This window comes from Ixodes scapularis, unplaced genomic scaffold (genome assembly GCF_016920785.2).
Source record: "Ixodes scapularis isolate PalLabHiFi unplaced genomic scaffold, ASM1692078v2 PGA_scaffold7__128_contigs__length_106722199, whole genome shotgun sequence".
In the NCBI taxonomy this organism is placed as follows: domain Eukaryota; kingdom Metazoa; phylum Arthropoda; class Arachnida; order Ixodida; family Ixodidae; genus Ixodes; species Ixodes scapularis.
In genome coordinates, this window is record NW_024609882.1 from 53506172 (window position 1) to 53528053 (window position 21882).

A 21882-nucleotide genomic window follows, 5' to 3' on the forward strand; every position below is an offset into this window, starting at 1 on the left:
GTGAGTGGAATAAACCTGTTCTGCCGAGAGCCATGCGTTTGCTGTGTCACGTCCATCTGGGGACAGGGGCCCGGAAAATCGGACGAGAACCGTAAAAACTTCACACTGCATCATCTTTTCTCGAATCACCAGTCTCTCTAATAAGATACCTATTTTACACAGTTTGTAAAATGCTGTACATAGTTTCTCTTCAATTTTAGTATGTGACCGATTGCTCTGGTTGCCAGTGACCTCATCTGAATAAAAATATTTGAAAGATGTGTGTTATTTTCCTGAGACTGAATCTCAGAGTCACTTGTCGTATTGGCACTGATAAGTGTAGGCTTTGAAAGAGCACCCTACTTTGGGGAGTTGTTTCTTCTGTCTAAATAAAATAATTCAACATCATTTTAATAGAAATTAATGCCAAAATAATGTGTAACAGGGTACCCAAATTTTAAAAGAAATATCGAAGGTGGTGCTTTTTTTTATTCGCATCGGAAGTTTTCGTTGTTTGATTTTTCCCATGTTTGCCCAAATATATCCTGACTATATCATCACTCAGATGTTTCTTTTAATTATTGCCATATATAAGTAAAATACTATCAGCAAATTATATGGTCATGATTAAATTATTTCATGAGAAACAGGCCTCCAAATTTTGCCATTCGTCGTTCGAGCAGGCCAGATCGGTAATTTTTAGAAAAATAAAAAAAAAAAAATGAAAAAAATATCAGTATTTTATATTACAAGCAAGCTGTACCCATAGGTTGCGTCTAAAGTATTAAAACTCTCCTAACGTTATCATTCTAGTTATTACTCTGAAACGCGCCCGCTCCATCAGTGAGCGTTAACGGAACTGTCCACCTTTTCATGACACGATTTTTCCTGTCGCCAAATATTTTGTTCTGGTCAAAACTAAGTTTGCATTCGTTTATACCAGAGACTGGACAATAGTACTAGACAACAGCATATAAAGACATCACTCTATTTAAAAATGTCGACCAGCCACCCTTTGGTCGATTTTATCTGAAATCACCCAGTTATGTCTTGTGCGAGCTCAAGCGGTATAAAGTTATACTTTATTTTAATTCCCCGCTACATATGGCGGGAACATTTTGCTTGGACGGGGGGTGTTAAGAACGGAATAATTTTTTTACGTAGGTTGTTTTGTTGCAAGCATTCCACGTTTTTAAATTTTAAACATGTTTCTGGTTGAATGCATGCATTACTCAATGCTAAAAGTTTTAACTTCCGAATTTGAATCAAAATGTTCTTTATTTACAGGAATACGTTGCCTAAAATTGGCTTTTCTACAGAAAGGAATGCTACAAAGAATTGTCCTCACTGTACTCCTGGTACAGACATTTATAAACGGTAAATTCCAAAAAAGTCAAGATATTTTTGTCTTATAATTTTCATACTGTTTTACAAATATGTACACTAAAAATTTACACTATTATGGGTTTAACAATCATATGCTAGAGACTTACAACCACATCTACGCGCGTAAAGCACCCTTGGTGAAAATAATAGGTTCCTTGTGCTATTTCTGGATTTATAAAAAGTGAGAGAAAGGCTGCTGCACCACAACGTAGGGATACAGGAGCCTATGGCCATATAGTCAGTTTAAATATATTTAGCGTAAGTCATTTTAGCGACTTAACAGAATACGTTTCCCTGAACCAAAACGCTTTTATGCATAAGATGTATTCCTTAAATATTTAAGATATCAGGATTTCTTTCAAAAGTTACGAGAACAAAGCAACCTGCTGGTAACCTTTACCGTTCAAATGTCAAGTACACGAGGCGGCAGAGCAGATAACAAGGTTGTGATATTTAACTTGTGTCTGCTTCACTGGACCTGCATTCCCTCGTTCTCTGCATGAACTGCATGCGTTGTGCGTTGACTGTGCACTTGTGGCTAGACAAAAAAAATATCTAGAAAGGCTTCTTGGATTGACAAAATAATTCCTTTAGTATGTTAACCAGGACACTAATGGTGTACTTCTACAACTGAGGTTCTCATTCTTGAGGTAATTAAACGCTACCGAGTCTTGATTTAACGTGCGCCGCGTCATGAAGAGTCGCTAATCCCCTTAGCCCATTGAGAACCGCGGAAAATCTGAAAACGGCTTACAAAATATACGCCGTGGCGTCGGCGATACCGCTTCCGTTTTTTTCGGAAAATTATAATTGTGAGCACTATTATGCTGTGGAGGTGCCATTATGTTATATTATTTTGGTTTTATTTCCATTTGTTTGTTGAGCCCCCGAAGGTTGCAAACTCGGTCACGAAAATAAAGATTGCGCAGACTCAACTACATGGAACTCAGCCGAGCGAATGCTGGCTCGAATTTTGTGCAATTTCCTTTTCCTCTTCGCTCTTTCGATATTTCAGATATATGACATACTTTATTTCCTACGGAGATAAAGATCTGTCGAACGAATGCCGTGCAATCGCAATGCGGCTAACGTGTGTGTTTGGCTGACTCCGGAGTGGGACTGAATAGGCCTATTCGGGAGGGTGATCCTATTTGGCTAAATGCCCAATTTGGCTAGAATTTTCAGTTCCGCCAGCACGATCCAATTAGGCTAGATGCTTTGGTTTCTCTCAATCATCTCGATTTGGCTTGAAGGTTTGACTTATGGGTTCAATTTGGAGAGGTATCCCAAATAGGCCTGTGCGACTGAACTATATCTGCAGTATTCGTTGCAAATTAGGTACTAGTAAAATCCTTTCTGCTAGTCAAAAGGCCGCGTGAAACATGGTACCAGCAGGTTCATGTCTCCAGTTTTCAGTTGTGTATATTCTTGTCTCTTTGAGTTTCTCCGCACACATCACTCCATAATCGAAAATAAAGTGGGCTGTAAACTTGACCTCACAATGAATGCAATATCTCCATATATAGGCTCATCTTTCTGTTCTGCCCGCCATCCACTGGAAAGCGACAGGACGTCCTGGCTTCTCTTATATCTAATATAAGATCTTGATGCAGAATTTTTTTAATTACCTAAGCAAATTTGGGACACCTCAGCCATTCAGATCTTTAAGACAAACCTTCCAGCCGAAACGAGATGCTTAAAAAAAGGCTTGTTGATACATACACCACAACGTTACCCAAAAGCACTAGTCAGCGCTAGAAAAACCGCAAACCTTGCTCACGCAGCGGTGATTCGCTCTATAGGATTAATACGGTGCCGATACAATGCAGCATCAGTGTTGTTACGCTCAAGTCAGCGCTACACCAGCGCTTTTTGTAGTATTGATTTAAGGTTGCAATGAATGTTTGAACCCGCCTAAACTCAAGCGTCTGACCGAATCGAAACCTTCTGACCGAATCGAAAATATTAACTAAATGTGTACATTAAGCAAAACGTAAACATTGTGCCAGACCAGTATACTCTAACCAAATTGGATATGCAGCTAAATTGGAGCATGCAGCTGAATTCTTCTCGTCAGTCAAGTTGAGCCGTCAGCCAAATGGACACCTCAGCCAAATAGGTGTCCTAGGATTTACCCTAAGGATGTTCTTGGGAGATCCTAATAAATATCGTAAATGGCCTACGTAACGAATTTAAGGATGAAAAAATGATGCTTCTTTTTTGTACATTATCATTGGCAAAATTGTAAATTCGACGCGGCACTTTAACCAGAAATACTGAAAATCCGCTGTGTAATTTCGAAAAAACAACTATTGTTTGCCAATAGGCAGCTGCGTCTGATGGTTAGAGAAAATACAGTGTCTAATCATTGGGGGTGCACGGCGGTCAACAAAAAGCAAACTCCCTTCGCTGCTACACTTGTCTTCGTGGCGAGCCGTCTTTTGACGCGATCGTTTGTCGCAATATTGGGCGAATCTAATCGTTGAAAAGTCGACAATCGCTAAGTGAAGGGGGCCCCAATCACGGAACCCAACGGGTAACAAGGTGGTGCACCAGTAGAATAATTAGAAAAATTGTGTGAGAGTTTGGGGTTACTCCGACTTTCTCTTAGTTCTTCTCAAAATAAAAAAAGAGTAGCGAGCCGAAGAAAGAATGGCATCTGGTACTTCGACTTTTGGGTGACAGAGAGTAATTTCCGCAGTTCATGGCTAACTCCGAAAATTGTGGCGTTCCTCGTTGAAGGAAGTCTTGATATCCTCTTCTTCCATCCCATTACCGACGCCAAAAAAAAACGAAAAGAAATTTCAAGAGCATAGATCAAATTCGGACGTTTAAAAATGCGCCCCTTCCAAAATATTATATATTTGCTTCACCATTTGAGCCCGTTCGAAATATATTTTGATTATTGTGTTTATGTCTTAAAATTGAAGTATGTTTTGTAAACGCTCCTAAATTGAAGTCTTCAGGTGTTAATATTTGGTCTTTTTTCAAGTGGGTAGGAGGATTAGGATAGAGTCATTCTTGTAACATACGCTTAATATTGCCGTGTGCATGGCCGAGAGGGTAAACATTTCCGTAGACCTAGGAGATTCGTGTTGACACCTACCGGCCAAACGTTCGTTCCTCGAACATTTTATGAATGTTCGAGATGCATACTGTAATATATAAGGGGGCCAACATGACCTTGCAGAGTCAGTGTCCCGAGTGTTCGAAGCTCGAACATTATAGGCGGAATGTTCTAGGTACTACGTGTATTTGATAAGGAGCCCAGCGTTGCCTTGCCGGCTCAGTGTCGCGATTACGACAGAGTCGCACTCTCGCGCTAGCCACGTCTTACGCCGACACCTCGACTCTCGCTGCTGTCGCTTTCGACGCTCGCTACTGTTTCCTTGACGCTCTATGATTAATTTGTTTCTGGCACAAATTTGTCTTTTGAAACTTTATGTTTAGTTTTATCCTGGTCGAATCTTTCGCATCCCCGAGAATATCTACGCACTTAAAAATGTTTTTGGGAACTTCAATGTCAATAGGAGCAATATTTAAGCAGGTTCATATATTGAGGTCGCCATCTGATGCAAAGAAATGCTTTGCAATCACTCCTAATTCTATATTATGTTTATCAACGTTAACTTTTGGCGTCCTTTTTTTTTTGGGGGGGGGGGGGAGGGGGGCGATGTTAATTTAGACACATACCTGTTATATTGCGGAATTTCAGAAATTGTTTTAAGTGTTAAATGTTCATTAGATTTGACACTAAGTTTTCACATAATATGCTGATGTTAAAAATCAAACCATTAAAAAAGGTGCTCCTCAAAAACAACAACAAACAGACAACATAACCAGCTTTGTGCCTACGTCGCATAATTATGTTGAGTCTCGTGACCAGCTTCTGTTTTATAATCCTAGTTCGAGTCGGCCGGTCGAAGGATTTCCACGTTATGGAATCGCTTCTCATTCAACGTTAGTATCGCGAGAAAAAAAAAAAAAAACGCTCTACATTTTTATTTCTCGGAAAGTTATTGTGAAGTCCGCGTTCTTGCTGATACTTAAAGGACTGTCTCGGCGAATTCAATGTGAAAGGGGTCGATTGCAAACAGGCCTATATTTGGGTTTCCATGTGAAATGGAATAATGTTTTGCGAACCTCTCCACACTTGAAAGGTGGCTCGTGTCCGATGTAGAAAGGTGAATATCTTGGGGGGAGGGGGGATGTTTTTCCTATTTATACGTTTAAATATATAACACTCTTGGTGGAGTTTAGATGTTTTCTTGGAAGTACAGAACGTGTTAGTGTGCGTAGTTGATCATTCAAGAAACAACTTCAAGTTTTGTGAAACAATAAGTGGTCATCTTTAGACGCGATATGTTTGCATAATATTGCATAAATTTGTACACTGTGTGGAAATAATTAAGTCAAATAGTTGATTACGCGAGCCAACTAATGTGATAAACGTTCGTGTACTCAAGAAGTACTAAAGAAAAATCGTATGCTCCAGCTACCGTACTTTTTTTTCAAAATGAAAAGACTGGATAGTGAGGGTGCTGAGGGCACAAAATAAATTTGAAAAAAGTTGCATTGAAAGTTTTAGTCCTAGCATTCGGATCTTTCTTTTTAAACTTGAAACAGCGCTGATTTGTTTCTTTACCCCTGTGCTATATGATGATTAGGGTAGTACTTAATGAATAATTTGATTTTAATAAACGCTACCCAAATTCGTACCAGTCTTCCATTACAGGGGTGTTTTCAACGAATCTCTATCCGAATCCGCATAAATGCATGCAACTTATCAGAGAAGGGGGATCGATCGCATGCAGTATCACAGGAGAAGGTGTAAGTATTTCAAGTTTATATACATCAAAGTTCAAGTATATTTATATTTTTTCTACATTACTCAGGAGACGACCTTGCTTTTCTTGTAGTTGGGTGTCAAGCGCTTGAAAACTTTTGTAAAAATATCTTTTTGATATTAAGAAAATGTTTAGCGCACAAATAAAATTATATATGACACTGTGGCGAACACAAATCTGCCTAGCGCATAAGAATATATTTATTTGTGTCAAAAGGCAATTCTATGTTTCTATATCCTGCGCTTATTCGGAATGTTCAGTGAATCTTTTGCTAGGCTTGAAGATAGAATGAATTCAACATGAAACTCCTTTTGTGAATTTTTAATACAGAATCTCTACTGTCATCAATTTTCTGCGGAAAGCAAATGTGGACTCGCTTTTTTGTATTATTATGCTGAACCATTTAATAAATATTATTAACCTATATTGCATGCTCACTTTTATAATTTAGTTTTGATTCTGACATTTCGCTAAGCCTGATTGTATTCGTGAAGTAGTAACATAACTTAAAGTGAAAATTTGTGTAACAAAAGAGAGGACCTGACCATCGTTAACGCTTACATGATCACTTGGTTAGGAACTTTAAATGTAACACGCATCGCCTTCAAATGCTATTTACCTCCAGACATGACATTTACCGGCGCGTCTTGCAACTGCAGTGGATAGCATCGCCTCGTGTCACGATGGTAACAGTTCATAGAGCAGCCGTTCAGATGAAGGTGGCGCAGCGAACCAGAATATATACATTTCTGTCAAAATGCACTCGTAAAATGCTATATCCTGCGTTTATTTGGGACATTCAGTGAATATCTTGGTAAACTTGAATAGAGAACCAGTGCAATATAGAACTAACTACTTTTGAGAATTTTAATGAGCACTTTCTTCTATAATTGTTTTTCTAAGGGAAGCATATGTAGAGTAGCTGTTGTTTATTTTTAGTAATATCATGGGGAACCATATATTAAATATTATTATGCGGTATTACATGATGGCTTTTGCATTTGTAGTCGTGAAGCGGTAAGAAAGCTTAAAGTAAAATCTGAGTAACAGAGTAGAATTCCTGACCACCGTCAACGCCTCCAGATCCACTTGGTTGCGAACTTTAGATGAAGCACACGTCACCCTCCCTTCCTAATTACCTCCACACATGCAAATGACCGGCGCGTGTCGCAACAGCAGTGACTTGTGTTGCTGCGTGTGACGATGAGATCAGTTGGAATCCCAATTTTGTGGCGCCTTGTTTCGCCTGGTAACTACGTTATGCGAGGAAGCTTGAGATGGGAGGGAAAGTGTAAACGCTTTGTTGGTTAATACAGATATGTGTTTAAGTGAATCGCGCATTAAAGGGATATGTATGCTTTTTCATGTTTCAAAAAAAAAATCGGCAAAATTTTTTACAGCTCCCGTAAGTTGCGCTCTGGTGGAGGTTACCAAATACAAGTTATAGTCAACATACATAACAGGTCGGCGAAGCATAGGTGGCTGCAATGCCCATATGCACCCAAATAGGCGCATATGTGAGCGATGAAACACTAAATACTCAAAGATGGCTAATTACCGATTGATAAGTAACCCAATATTTTGAAAAATCAAAAGTAATCACAATCTTACGCTATTAACGTCTCCTGGAATAAAATAAACGTATGTAAAAATAATTTATCTTCTCTGAAATATTAAAAGTGACACGGCTTGCGTTTTATTAAATTGCTTTCGACGTACGAAAATTCACAAAATAATATTTGATGTGCGCGAAGAGATGTACCCGCTGATTTGCAAGCCAACACATCCTAAACCTAGCGCCACTAGTAAAATATTACATGGGGTATACCAACCGACATCAAACTATTGCACTGAATGCAATAAATCGCGCTCTACTCTACAACCTAAGCAATACTTTTCCAGTGCTTCAGGTGTTATATTTGCCCCTAAACTATCAAAACACTAGTGTGGCCAGAACAAAAAAATGTATGAGGCACCATTCGACATTCTTACCAGATGATTATAAATCAAAAGAAATGCTAATATTATAATTATATACAGAGTGTCATGAAACATTGACTTGAAGGTTGCGCAAGAAGCTTCATAGATTAGACATTTATGCGTATGCATTTTCGAAACATATACAAGGAGAAATACGACAATGGGGATGAGATAAATTGATGAGGTAGGCGATCGAATAAATTTGGCATTAGTCTTGGTAACGTTTTTACCATTATGCGTCGCGCAGCCTAAAGGATATTTTGAAAAATGTGAATCCAAAGGCGCTTGACCCCAGAATACTGGTCAGTCGCCGCAAGCTGCCAAGTTAACAGCGATGGACCACTTAATGCAACCCGTCAAATTAACTGCCGGGGGATGATCATACGTGTCCCTGGTAAAGCGAAAATAACCCCAGAAGACATTTTTGAACGATTAACTGTGAAATTAAACATCGCAATGCGTGATTTCTAACCGTTGTTCGAAGAGCATACCACGACTCCCCGGGAACTTAATTTATCCGAAACCTCCTGAAATTGAGGCATTGAGACATAACTGGTTTATGTTTTTAATCCTACGATTTTATGGAAAACTAAAGCTTCCCTGTCATACAAAGCAGTCTGTTGTTTATGTGGACGGGAGCATTTATTAACGCTGATTTTCTCGGAAGTGTCTTGCCTTCTTGAAGACATCACTCTTTGCAAAATTTTGCACGTTGCGTTTTTTCTTTAAACAATATTTCGGCAATGTTCAGCCCTTCGTCTTTCAAATTTCTAGGTTCACTGTTCAGTATTTTTATATCTTTGACGAATCGGACCATTCAATCTCTCGTGCACTGCAGTCGAAGTGTTGAACTTAACAATATAGTAGCTGGTGCTTCAATTATATTCAAACTGGTTAACATACCTGTCTTTATTGTTATTTAATTGCTCAGTTTCGTCTCCAATTTGAGAGGTTGTCGTTAGCGACAAACAAGGCCATGACTACAGTGGCTATCTTCCTGGCGGCTCAGTAGCTAATAATAATAATAATAATAATAATCTTTATTTTTCGGGTGCCCTAAAACGGCCGAGCGGCCTTCTCTTAGGTACACCAACTCGTACAATAAAACTCTTAAACAAAAATCCTACTCATTAAAAATAAATAGATATGCATATACACTGACGCGCTATGAAGTGACGAAAAGTTCGTCCAACTGACAGCGAAATGTAGGCAGGGGTGTGGTGATGTCAACTTGAGGTGGCACAATGCTGTTATACAATGTCTGTAAACGAGAAAGAGGTGACACACGGCATGGTGAGCAAATATCAAAACAGGTGAGCTGTCTCGTCGCCTGGAAAGGAACATGGAAATGGATTTTACTAATAAGCCATGAAGAATCAATGGCACCATTAATGATCTTATGCAGGAATACCAAGTCAAGGACTGTTCTTCTGTGTGATAAAAGCTTCAGCGAAAATCTATTCAGTAAGCATTCATAGTCATAATACACGCGTCGTCCAATCCATCTATCATAAACAATTCGAACAAATCTTTTTTGCACACGTTCTATAATCAAAGCCTGTGTTACAGAAATTGAATTCCAAATCACAGAAGCAAACTCAAGCCTTGAAGAATGCAATGCTCACTAGATGCCGGGTTTTGCTTCCGGGACAATGTCTACATATGAACGGCTTTGCTTTCTCAGTATGTCTAAAACTTGTTGGGAATCTTGGGGATCCAAGCGTTGAACCAGGTTTTCCGCATGATAAATTTTCCGTCGTCCTTTCCTCCGCGTGAGGCCAAGTGCAAGTGACCACGCAAGCGGCACTCCGACGCTGCTGAAGGAATGTCGCGGCGCATGAGCGGAATGTTTTGGAGTCGTGGCGCGGGCGATAACAGTCAATAAATTTCACCTGTTTGTCGAACTTGAATTGCTTCCACCCGCATGATTTTGCAACAAGCCAAGAGAGGGTTATCTTAGAGTGAGACATGTTTGTACTTTCCAAACGTGTTTGCGTATCTTTGTGTTTACACATTTCTTGTTTTTCAAGTACGGAGCGCAAATTTGTTTGTTGCATATTGCCGGGGTTGCGGTGACTCCTGAACGCCATGTTATGATTGGCTCTGTTGAAAGTATAGTAGGTAGACCTCAAGATAGCATGCTTTGAGTTCTACCCACTATCCTTCAATTAAAGGCAATCGACAGCTCGTCGTTCTGACGCCACTTTAAAGCCCTGCGCAAGGAAGATACGAATGTGAATCTGCAAAGAATTCAGATTTTCGATAAAAAAAACTGTGACAGCTACACAAATTTGGGGTGTCCGAGTGAATTATGCTCCCGGGTGGAAATTTTGTTAAAACGATTAACTAAAATATAAAGATTACCAAAGAGTTCATACGTTTTTTCTATAAGGTAATTTTTATAGGCCGAGTTGTTCATCTCCTTTTTGAGTCTTGCATATGAACGGAATCCCAGTAATGACAGTTCTCCAGAAAAATGGTGGAACACAAATGAACCATAAATTTTTCATGCGTATATAGCTCCGCGGTCGCCTCATAATATTAATAATAGTATGTGTAGCTTTAATCCCCATTTGATGGCGATGATCGAGAAAAAAAGCTGCACGTGCAGCTTGACGTGTCCTTAGCAGATTACAGTGCACACCGGCGGACGCAGAGCAGGAAATAAACTTACACAGAAGACGCAATATATAAGAGTAATCATAACGACTTCATCAGAGGACACAGACAGTAAATATAACAGACAGTAAATGAACTATATTAGACATTCATCAAAAAATACATATAGATTTTTTTACGTTTTGTTCTAGTACAAGTGTTTACATTCATAAACGCTTAGTAAATTAGGAATATATCATTTTAGCGTTTTTGTGCCATCACTTGTTCCTGGCGTGACTACCTTCGAATACCTAGCATTACCGGTAAGATGCACATTAATATTTTTAGAGACGTCCAAGGAATTTAGAAAGTTCGCATTCCTATGCTCCGTTTGTTCATAAGTCAAGATTCAGCGGACACTAGAAGCCGTTCTGGTCAATGCCGCTCTATGATCGCAGAACGTGATGATGTCTCCGCGCGTCGCTGCGCCCGCTTTCCAAGGTCACAAGACGCTCATGTAGCGTTTGACAGGCTTCTGTGCCTCGTAGCATCCACTGCGCTTGGACTTGGGGTGTATGGGACTATTCGCGATTCTAATATACTGTAGATGGCGCCATCCGTGTCCCAAAATATCGGTTTTAGTGAGGGTCGGAAATGCGTGCCTGTATACCAGTTGCTGAGCCTGTCTACTGTGCTGGCTTCACTGAACAACACACATTATATCTAGTAAAATGAGAAAAATAGGGTGTTATGAGCGCAGGTCACCTCTTTATCCTGGAAACAAAAAAAAAAGTGTTTAATATAATATTTACTCCAGAAGGCGATTTTTAATTCTGGACCGAAGCCGAAACTAGCCTCAATTTCCGATTTAATTTCTCGGTATAGGTCTTAATTTCGGATTCTTTTATATCTGGAGATGTGTCTTACGGCGTATTTATTTAGTTAGAGTTTGTTCGCGGAAACTTTTTGTGACATGCGTGTTTGATTCACCCCCTTCAGGTTATTTTTGAGATTTCAGCGTCCTTTTAAAGACAGAGTCTTTCATACAGCTTAGCGTCAACATATAATAATGTATATATTTTTTTTTAAATTAGTGTTAACATTTGTACGTTCTCGCTGCCTTTTCTCGCTCAAATAATTGTCATGTGCAATAATGAAGTGCGTTTTTATTGGGTTTTAGAACAGTTAAACAATTAATTGCTTTAACAATATTTCCAGCACGAGAATAAGATAATAAATCGAATTTCTAGACAACGTTAAAAAAAACGTATAAATTACGTATAAACGTAAGAAGCGCTGTTTTCACTAGAAGAACACAAAGACGGAATCCGAGTCAGACAGCTGAAATGGGTCTTTTTTAAAGCAACGCGTGACTTATGGGACTTCATATTCCATCCAGTGTTTGACTTTTTACCTTCATAGCAATGTAAGAGTTTTACATGTGCTCAAAAGGAAACAAAATTACACCTTTCTGGAAGGTGAAATGGCGTATGTTTGGAATCGCGGCATTAATTGAGGGCATAGCTTGCCGCGATTTGAATTAATATAATATATTAAAAATAAGATATTTTATTAGGTATTTTTTAAGTTCTAATAAAATTTGCTGCTAATGATCTAATTTCTCACGCGCGAACATATATGACTATCAAAAGTGCAGAAATAATCATCCCTTGTGCGAATTGCAGCATTTTTAATTACCGAGTTATAAAATAAATATAGTCTAACATCTATGATAAAATTCTAGCTAATTTGAAATATTCATATAAAATTATATTAATTATGGGAAAAGCATATTGTGCTATAAATGTCACGGTTTTTGACAATCGAAAAAACTCCAAAGTCGGGGGCAGTATATTTCAATACCAAATCTCCCGCCCCCCAAAAAAAAGAAAAAAAGAAAACGAGCTTTTTTTATGACAAATCTTTTCCTAACACTTTTACACGCCGTCGTTTTGCCAATTTTTGCCCTTCCAGTTACAAGGAAAGTTTACGTGTTTGCATGTCTGCTCAGTGCAGCAAGTTTCGTTGGCGTTGGAAGCCGGAGAAACACTAGTGAGTTTTAGTATTGCGTATACGAGCGAACTCAAGCGTGCTGTGTTTCTGTTAGCTTTGCGTGTTACACGCAGCGCATGCGGGGATCCCAGAACTGCGGTTATGATGGCGATGATTCGTATGCGCAACGTTGAGCACGCAACTCTCACGCAAAGATGCGGCGCTTGCGTTTGCTTCCATAAGCAATACTAAAACTCTAGTAAGGTACAATTCCATACCGGCTGCAGTACTACATTCGGACAGTAAACAGAGTTGTTTCACTTCGAAAATAAATTTGCGCGAGCCATGATCGCGAGCAGTTCCACCTTGCCCGCTGAGCAGGTGAACCGGGGGACCGTTTCCTGTTTACGCCGTCTTGAGGTTCGACGTCTTGAGGTTCTCTAGACGTCGTCTAGAGGTTCTCCTATATGTTGTTATTGACGTCTTCCTCTATGGTGTCGTCATCGACGTCGTCCTCTACGTCGTCCTTGACGTCGACCTTGATAGCCTCCTATGATGTCCTAGAGGTCGTCTTCAATGTCGCCCTAGACGCTGCCTTTGAAGTCGTGCTCCACGTCGTCCTACACGTCGCCCTTGAGATCGTTTTAGAGGTCAACTTAAAGGGTATTATAGACGGTGTTCTTTACGCCGTTCTTTGGGACATCGCCCTTGACGTTGTCCAAGACACCGCCTTTAATGTCGTTCTCGACGTCGTCATAGACGTCATTTCTGACGTCGTTCTCTAGGACATCGTTAGCCATGTTCTCCTATACGTCGTACCTGAGGTCGTCCTAGAGGTCGTCCAACAGGTCGCCCTAGACGTCGTTCTTGACGTCGTCTTCCATGACGTCGTCCTGATCGTCGTCCTAGGACGTCATGCACACCCTCCTTGACATCGTCCTAAATGTGTATGCAGTCATGTCTCGTTAATATGGATCTCGTTAACATGGATACCCCAACATAAGGACACCACATTCGGCGACAAACCGGAATTTACGTGCATTTTTGTCTCGTTATTATGGAGAACTCACATTATGGACGATATTTTACGGGAACGGAGGTGTCCATATTAACGAGACATGACGTTACCATATATTACAACCATTTAATCACACTACCATTTCCTTTTTTATTTGTGTTCACTAAGGACGTTCCTTTAAAGTTGCAGCATTTCACCGCGTTTGGTCTAAAAACAAAACTGCAACAGTGTGAATGGGTCAGGTGTGTGATACTGAAATGAGATATTGCACATATACCTTAATGTTTTATTTTGTGACACGTGTGTCCTTTCAAGATTTGTTATAGATTTTGGGATTTAAAATAAATAATAGTAATGTAGGTGCAAATAAAAAAAAATAATTAGAAACCAGAAACGTAACGTTTATCGGTGAAGTATAACAATGACGGTACAACATTCCCACGATTTCGACAACTCTTTGACAATATAGTTAATGTGATTACCCCACGAAATAAGCGGAGGAAACGACGCCTAGAATCTTGAAAGAGTTTACAATCTCAATCGGGATTCAGTTTATGATCAGGGCTTTTGTAAAAGTGACTAGTTTATTTTTGGAACAAAACAGCTCGGCTTTTGATTTTTGAAAGTTTATTGGATGTAAATTAAATCTACACCAGCTTTATAATCCATAAGGTGCCTGGTTTTGTTTGTGTAATCGGGATATTTACAAATTTTGATTCCGAATTAAAATTGAAAATATTGTTTACGTATATATATATATATATATATATATATATATATATATATATATATATATATATATATATATATATATATATATAAATATATATATATAAACAAAACCCTCTATACTACCCTCCGGTATCCTGGTGGAGATAGGTTTTTGTAAGAGAGTATATTAAAAGAGGCGTATTGCAATCGATGCCCCATATTTGACTTCATCAGCTGCAAAGCATTCAATCAAAAACCGTAAGTATATCATTTCGTTAAAAGATGTTGGAATCTAGGAAATCTGACACATTTAAGAAGACAATCAATACACCAAGAACCCGTTTTCTTATTACGAAATGTTAAAGATAAATTTCTTTTATGACTAATAATGCAGCCTCAATGAATTTCTTGAGTCGTGTCATAAAATAGATACGCTTTCTTTCTTTCGGTGGACGTGTATTTCACAAACCCGACCTGTGAAGTATTAATTAGTGACCTTGTTACCAACGTTTAAAGTATGTTTTAATAGATTTAGAAATTTCTCTCTTTCTTTATTCAGAGAACTCCTGCAGCGCCTAGAAGCATTATTGCAGGTCGCCCTAGAAATGAACGGGACGTATTAAAATATCTGTTTAATTCCTCATTCATTTGGCACTTACGTTTCTATGCATTATTACAACCTTAGCTTTGTTAATTTGTTTTGGAAAGGCGTTCATGGCTAAAGAAATATTGAATATATGAGATAGCCCGGGTTCTATCAAGTGTACAACACGGTTTACTGGTCTTATCTGAATAATGCAGGTATGAAAACTAGCAGTATTCATTACTTGTAAAAATACAAAACTCACTTATGATTAAAAAATTTGGTCTAAAATCATTGAATCTTTGTTTATTTTGTTACTAAAACTAAACAATTTATAATTTCAAATCTACTTTTAATATTGCAAAAATATTCAATAAAGACATTTACTAAAGAACATACAGTACGTTCAGCTTTTTAATATATATATTGTTACAATTAACACAGATCGTGCTATTTAAGTATTTTTATTTCAAGCATTCCTCAGTGCAATGTAGTAGTTTTCCTCTCATATTTCTGTCTGGTCGTGTTATTGCCCGTTACACCCATTCCTCTCCCTTCCGGTAGAGTGTCGGTCTCGGACAGAGTTTAGGTGCTCATGACACGTCACGAAAGGTTTCATCTCATTGCGATGAGAAGTGATAACTATGCGTCTTCCTCTTCCTCCAAGCCTGAAGACTTATTTGAGGTGCTAAGTAACCGGGCCAAGCTGCCTACGTATTCTTAAATGCCTGCAGTGCCATGGAAGACGCCGTTTTGTTTAGCGCTATGGACACCTGAAGTGACTACTATGCAGTAGAAGGACACCTGGTTCAATTTGCGGAGCTGACCTGCTCGAATTAAAATGATTTGCGACCTTCGACTGCTTGGGTTTAATAGCGAGCCGGCCACGTTCTCGAGTCTCGCAAGATCGCCTCGAGAAATTGTTGCTGTAGTACTCTTGGCATCAGCGAGTCCAAGCCGTGTCTATTGGCGACTCTTCGGGCACTGTTGGAAGTCGTCCATAAAGGAGCTTAAAAGGAGATGCACCAGTTGTTTCTTCACCGGACATGTTGAACACGAAGGCCGCCGTTGCGACGTGGTAATCCCATTCTGTGTGGTACATGCTCACACACGTAGAAAGATTTCTCCTGGGGTGTGTTTGGCCCTCTTCACGACACTGTTCGTATGCAGGTGGTATGGTGACGCTGCGACGTGTTGGATCCCGTAATCACGTAGAGCGCTTTCGAAAGTTGGCCCCGCTTGGTAATTTCCCTGCCGGCGATGTGTGGTCAGAGTGCACGTTCGGGCAGGTTGTCCCATCGCGGTTAAAACTAAAACACCGATGTTGAGCGGGAAAATTGTGCAGACTTGATTGCCTGACAAGCGGTGTCCATCTAGGGTGCATAGGCCGACGCAGATTGAACCATGCATGGCAGTACAAGTCTTGCAAACGGCCAAATTTCGGCATCGTTAGTCGTATCAACGAACGCCTGTGTTGACAGTTGGTGTAATACTGTTTTGTGGCACGCAGCAAAAGCTTTTCTTTCCAAACGATCGACAGCATCGTCAAGGTGCTTGAGCGTGCTTCATCCTTTGTCATTATGATTCTGTGCCACCAGATGATATTGTTGGAGATGCGCGTCCCCATTGCGCGCCTCGAGTGCGCGCTTATCCTGTTTGCACTTCCTGTAGTCCCCGTTTACTGTGCGCTGTTTGCCTTTTCGTCAGTATGAACCAACTAACCCACATCGCCACCCTTATTGAGCTTGGGGTCACGTGACCTTGGGGTGACCTTGGTTACGCCGACGGCGACGCCGACGCCGACGCCGCTGAAGCCGGAAACGGGCGCCTAAGAGCTGCGCTCTAAAAAACGGACTGCATTCGGAATTGACCAAAATCACCAAGTCAACCTGAATTCATTAGATTATTAGGCATAGTGCCTCCTACCGACGTTTCGGCAAGAGCCTCGCTACGATCGCCAAACCGCTCCACAGGTTGACAGAGCAGAATGTAAAATATGCTTAAAACAGGTGTGCTAAGGAGGTCTTTCCTCACCTGAGCATTTCCTCTTCCACCTGAGCAAGGATATTACATGCTAACACATGATAACTCTAGCTATAAAATGGTATCTGTTCTAATAAAAAGAAAATTAAAGCTTTCGTCTTTTACTAAGAGTTAGCTGTCGTTATTTTGTTTTGCGAAAGGTACAGCAGTCTTTTTTTTTTTCCAAGTAGACTACCCTTAAATTTAGAGGAGCTATACCAAGCATGTAGCTCACTTCCAGGCTACGTGCTTGTAGATAATTGTAATCACTAATCTATTTGTTGTGCTTAAGATGCGCAATCTTATTTCAGTTATTTCGTCAGAAAGTAGAAATGACTCCAAAATGATATTCGCATGTAAAAATTTCAACTACTTCGCACATACAGTACTAGGTAATGAAAGGGTAGCGTAAACTTGCACTAATACTAATACGCTGATTGGTGGGTAATTTTTATAACTTGGGGGTATTAAGACCACGCTATGACTAACGTTATAATTGTTTTATTTGTATTTATGAATGTTTTCAAGAATACTATAACGCGTTGGCCTTAAAGAGAATAACTAGTGTGTTCAATAAGTGCCATTTCTTGGGGGTACGCGTGACGTCAACACCGTAATCAGTGTCTTATTTTGATCTGAGCGTTTTTTTTTTTTTGTTTTTTATGTAAACTTGAACTTGGTAAAATACATATCAGCTCTGTTTGCAAATTCATGTTGTCCCATGCTCCTGTTTTCAATTCTCAGCATTAAAAATGCTATTCGGTTTTTAATTTCGATGGCAATAATAGGCTCAAATTGCATGGTAAGAAAGGCAGTTAGAAATTTTCGTACACTTAATACGAATATTATTTAAAAATTTTCACCAGACAGTTTCGACAAGTTTCCATTATATCTTATTCCCTTTCAGGGTTATGCAGGTATGAGCATTCAAAACTGCTGGATTTCATGCAACAATGGCTCAAATACGTTCTTTTTACCACATAAGTCATGTGACAGAGCATTAGATGTGGTAAGTAACTTCCAGATAACCTAGTTTCTTGCGAGCAATTCAGAACTCAACTATTTGTTATGAACTATATTATTTATTTACGTAACTGTAACAGGACATGCATTGATAGCATATCACGATTCTATGTAGGTTCTATAAATATTATATGCGAAATAAAACTCAGAAACGCCGAACAACTATAAAAGTTGCGTTCTTTAAATGAAATATATCTTCTTTTTTTTAGAGTTGGTGGCTTACGTACCAGCAGTTACATCATAATGAACTCCCTCCACTCGAATACGAGGTTGGTATAGAAACTACATTTTTATCTTGGTGCACATGGTCGTATATTCTCGGTCGTTTTCTATCGATGCGTAAGATAGCTTTCAAGGGGGAGTCAGTCGGTGAACTATTTTCCCTCGTAGTGGAGGGAAGGAGGGGTGGGCGTTTGATCGCTACTTGCGTCTTGGAATTAAAGGGTCACAAGGAAACCGCGATACATTTCTGTATAACGTGATACAACACTTTTTTGCGTTCTAATTTATTAAGGAGACACACTTTTTACTTACAACATTAAGGTATTGTCGATCATATACCATAACTTGTTGCAGGTATTTTGTATAATATTATTCCCACATATTTTTCTGTAAAATAAATGTTTCACATGCGCACGGTGCGGAAAGGAAAGCTCGTACAAAAACGCAATGTATATCGCAATTTCTATATTTTTTACGTTAAAATGCTGTTAGGGTCAGGCGGCTGGCGCCAAGAGATTCTAAAACGTAACCGCTCCGTGTAACCAGCAAGTAAAGTACGCGCAATTTGGTACATGGCGAAAGTGCGTAATGATTCCTGATGATTCCCGCTGAACCTCGGAGTGACAACTTCGCAACTGACCGTGTATTTGCAAGCGCTGAAACGCTGCCTGGTTCAGTACATGCATAACTTTTTGAGCTAGTGATCACTTCAAGTTCGATCGGGCTCCACAACCTTTGATGTCATCCCCTAGATATTGGTGTCCCTCCGTGTTAAGTTTTTGGCGTTGCACTCTTGCTTTTATGATTAAATCTAGGAAATGATTTGGTCCCATCATTACCGTCTTTGTTACGTGTGGAAGCTGTGCAGATATGCGTATCCTTTTGAGATAAATTCAATTGGGAACTGCAGATGCATCTTACAGTCAACAGGATAAGTAGATAAACAAATGAGAATGTTTTTCGTTTTCTATTAAGAAAAACGGTTTGAGTTTCTTTTTCTCAACCCAATATTTTTTTTAATACTAGCATGCATTTCAATAGCATTGTCGCATCTGCTTATGAAAGTATATAATTTTTAGTGCGACTTCTGGTAAGCGCAACTTTGTGCATCATATAATGACGTTGAATCAAATGCGGTATTATGGCATATGTAATGGGGCTCTGATATGTGTTGGAGTGTAAAACTCCTAAGTTTCTTTCCGAATTTACTACGGCTCAATCGTTTACGGAAAGGTACAGCTAGGTACTTCTAGGAGGCTTTACCCAATTCACTTCCTCCGATGGTGACTTGCTATGGGGTGCATTTCTCAAATATCCTGTGTTGAGTTTGCATGCTGACAGGTATCGGATGGCTCTCGATAAACGCAGGCAGCACCCAAGTGATTGTTATGCTTGTGAAGTCTTTTCACATTAATGCCGTCGTGCTTATCACCGTCACTTTTTTAATAAAAAAAATTAAGTATTAACACTTGCTAATCACTTTTCTAACATATCCCTTGTGTTTTGGGGATTCTAAGGCATGCTAAAATAAATATTGGCTAATTTTACAAATATAAATTACGGATGACATTTTGCCCAGTTATCACTATCTTCCTTTAATATTAATATCAGGAGGTTATAATTTTTACAAGCCTACTCAATCTCCTAAAAAAATATACGAGAGCTGTTATAAAACTTGTTCAAATGTGGGGTTTGAAAAAAAACAATGGTTGCGATCTTTACCTTCGAAGTCCTATAATGCATAGAAGGCATTGTGGAACTTTAAATTATCTGTTGTCTTCCTAAATTGAGAGGGGAACCTTTATTGGTGTATAATGCATGTAGCGTCCACTTACGTGGCATCAGTGTATCCTCCAAATTTATCAGGAAAGCCGAATCGGTTTGTATATTACGTGACATCACATTTCCTGCCAAATTTAGCTGGGAAATTGAGTGGATGTATAACTCATGTGATGTCAATTTTTTCACCAAATTCAACTGGGAAACTGAATTGGTATGTTCATCCTGTGACGTAAGGTCAGATCACATTAAATTTCTCGCTAAATTTAGTGGAGAAACCGATTTTGTGCATAAGTTACGTGAAATCAATTTCCCAGCTAAAGTTAGCGGCAATTGCACGGACGGGCGGAAGGACGGACGGGCAACGTTTCGGGGAATAGGGATTTTAGAGCTCTGGAAAAAAAAAGCAAACAGAATTTCTGGTTTGTTTTTTGTATAAACACCGGCAAAAAGACATTCATTTTATTAAAGCATCAACAAAACTGTTCAGATAATTGTTTTCAACTATCTACCAAATGAAAAGTAATGATTATGTCGGACCGAAAAATAGGCATGACATGCATCGTTTCATTTGGATTCCTAGAACAAGCAAGCGGTCTAACAATATTCTAGTCTATTAAATGCCGGGCTCGTGAGAAAAACTAAAACCCATTTTTTCGGCTCGCATAAATGAACTACAAATCACAAAAAAGTTTAAGATTATGAAGAATGTGGCGCTTGTCGTGGTGGCTATAGAATGCGGAAAGTAGTTAATATTATCTAATAAAAAACACGGGTGGAAGCAATTTCTGAGCCGACGTCCACCTGAGCCAGTGTTCGTCAAGCGAAAGTAGCAGCCTGGGAGATAGTCTGAGGCATTTGTTTATCTGGGAACACAAGTCATTAAGAAATAAACTATTGCTTTCTTGCTTGGTGCCTGGTTTTTGCGTTGAGAGAAAGGGCGCAGGCTCCTAAAATCCCATTTTTCGGTTTCACGATTCTTAGACTTATGTGGATGTGGGCACAAACAGGAAGTTTATTCCAGGTTTTATATTATTATATGGGTAAAGTGACGTTCACAAACTTTCGCATTCTATCACCACTCTTTTTCGCGGCACATGTTCGCAGAGTTCGAGCTTTGTATGCATTATATACGTGGACCAACAAAGTGGGTTGCATTTTGTCTAACGAGGCCGGTATATTAGTCTGTTTAGTTCACAAAGAAGAGAAATAGTAAGACAGCGGTATAAGCCCTTGTCTAACAAGAACCCATGAAACAATAAACACACCAATTGACAAGGACAGGGAGAAAATTTTTTTTCAAGTAGCAAGAAACTTTATTAATCACATAAATAATATATAATTTATTTAATGAAGTAACGAACTTTGTTTTTTATCGAAGAAAGGGCAGAAACACAGTCCAGCTGCTGGAAAACTTCCATAGACACGGAACGTTAAAAAACGGACAAATCATTAACAAAAGCTTTTTGTGTGTCTTTTTTGGTTTAAAAAGTTGGGAGAAAGAGAGCGTAGGCATTGAAGAATATGTGAGTTAATGACCGTTGCTACTTGATAGAAGTGCGGTTTCTATCCTTGTCTCTTAGTGTTTTCATTATTTCATTGATGTTTGTATTTTCAATAGCCCGCTTTTTGTACTTTATGGTAGTGTGCCCCTCCATTTGTGTAGATGCAGCTTGCATTACGCTAAAAAATACGAAAACTTTTTTTGCTAGACGTCATGGCTCACGTAGTAATCTTGCAAA

The 21882-nt window shown here is 39.2% G+C and overlaps 1 protein-coding gene across 1 annotated transcript in view; it reads left to right on the forward strand.

Moving 5' to 3' along the window:
- The first annotated feature begins 1304 nt into the window (after positions 1 to 1304).
- Positions 1305 to 21882, forward strand: part of LOC120846096 — a 62535-nt gene continuing 41957 nt past the window's right edge. Inside the window, exons 1-4 of the mRNA XM_040217767.1 lie at positions 1305 to 1356; positions 6101 to 6195; positions 18024 to 18125; positions 18349 to 18408. Coding sequence (XP_040073701.1) covers positions 1305 to 1356; positions 6101 to 6195; positions 18024 to 18125; positions 18349 to 18408 — 309 coding nt within the window. The remainder of the gene's footprint in view (positions 1357 to 6100; positions 6196 to 18023; positions 18126 to 18348; positions 18409 to 21882) is intronic.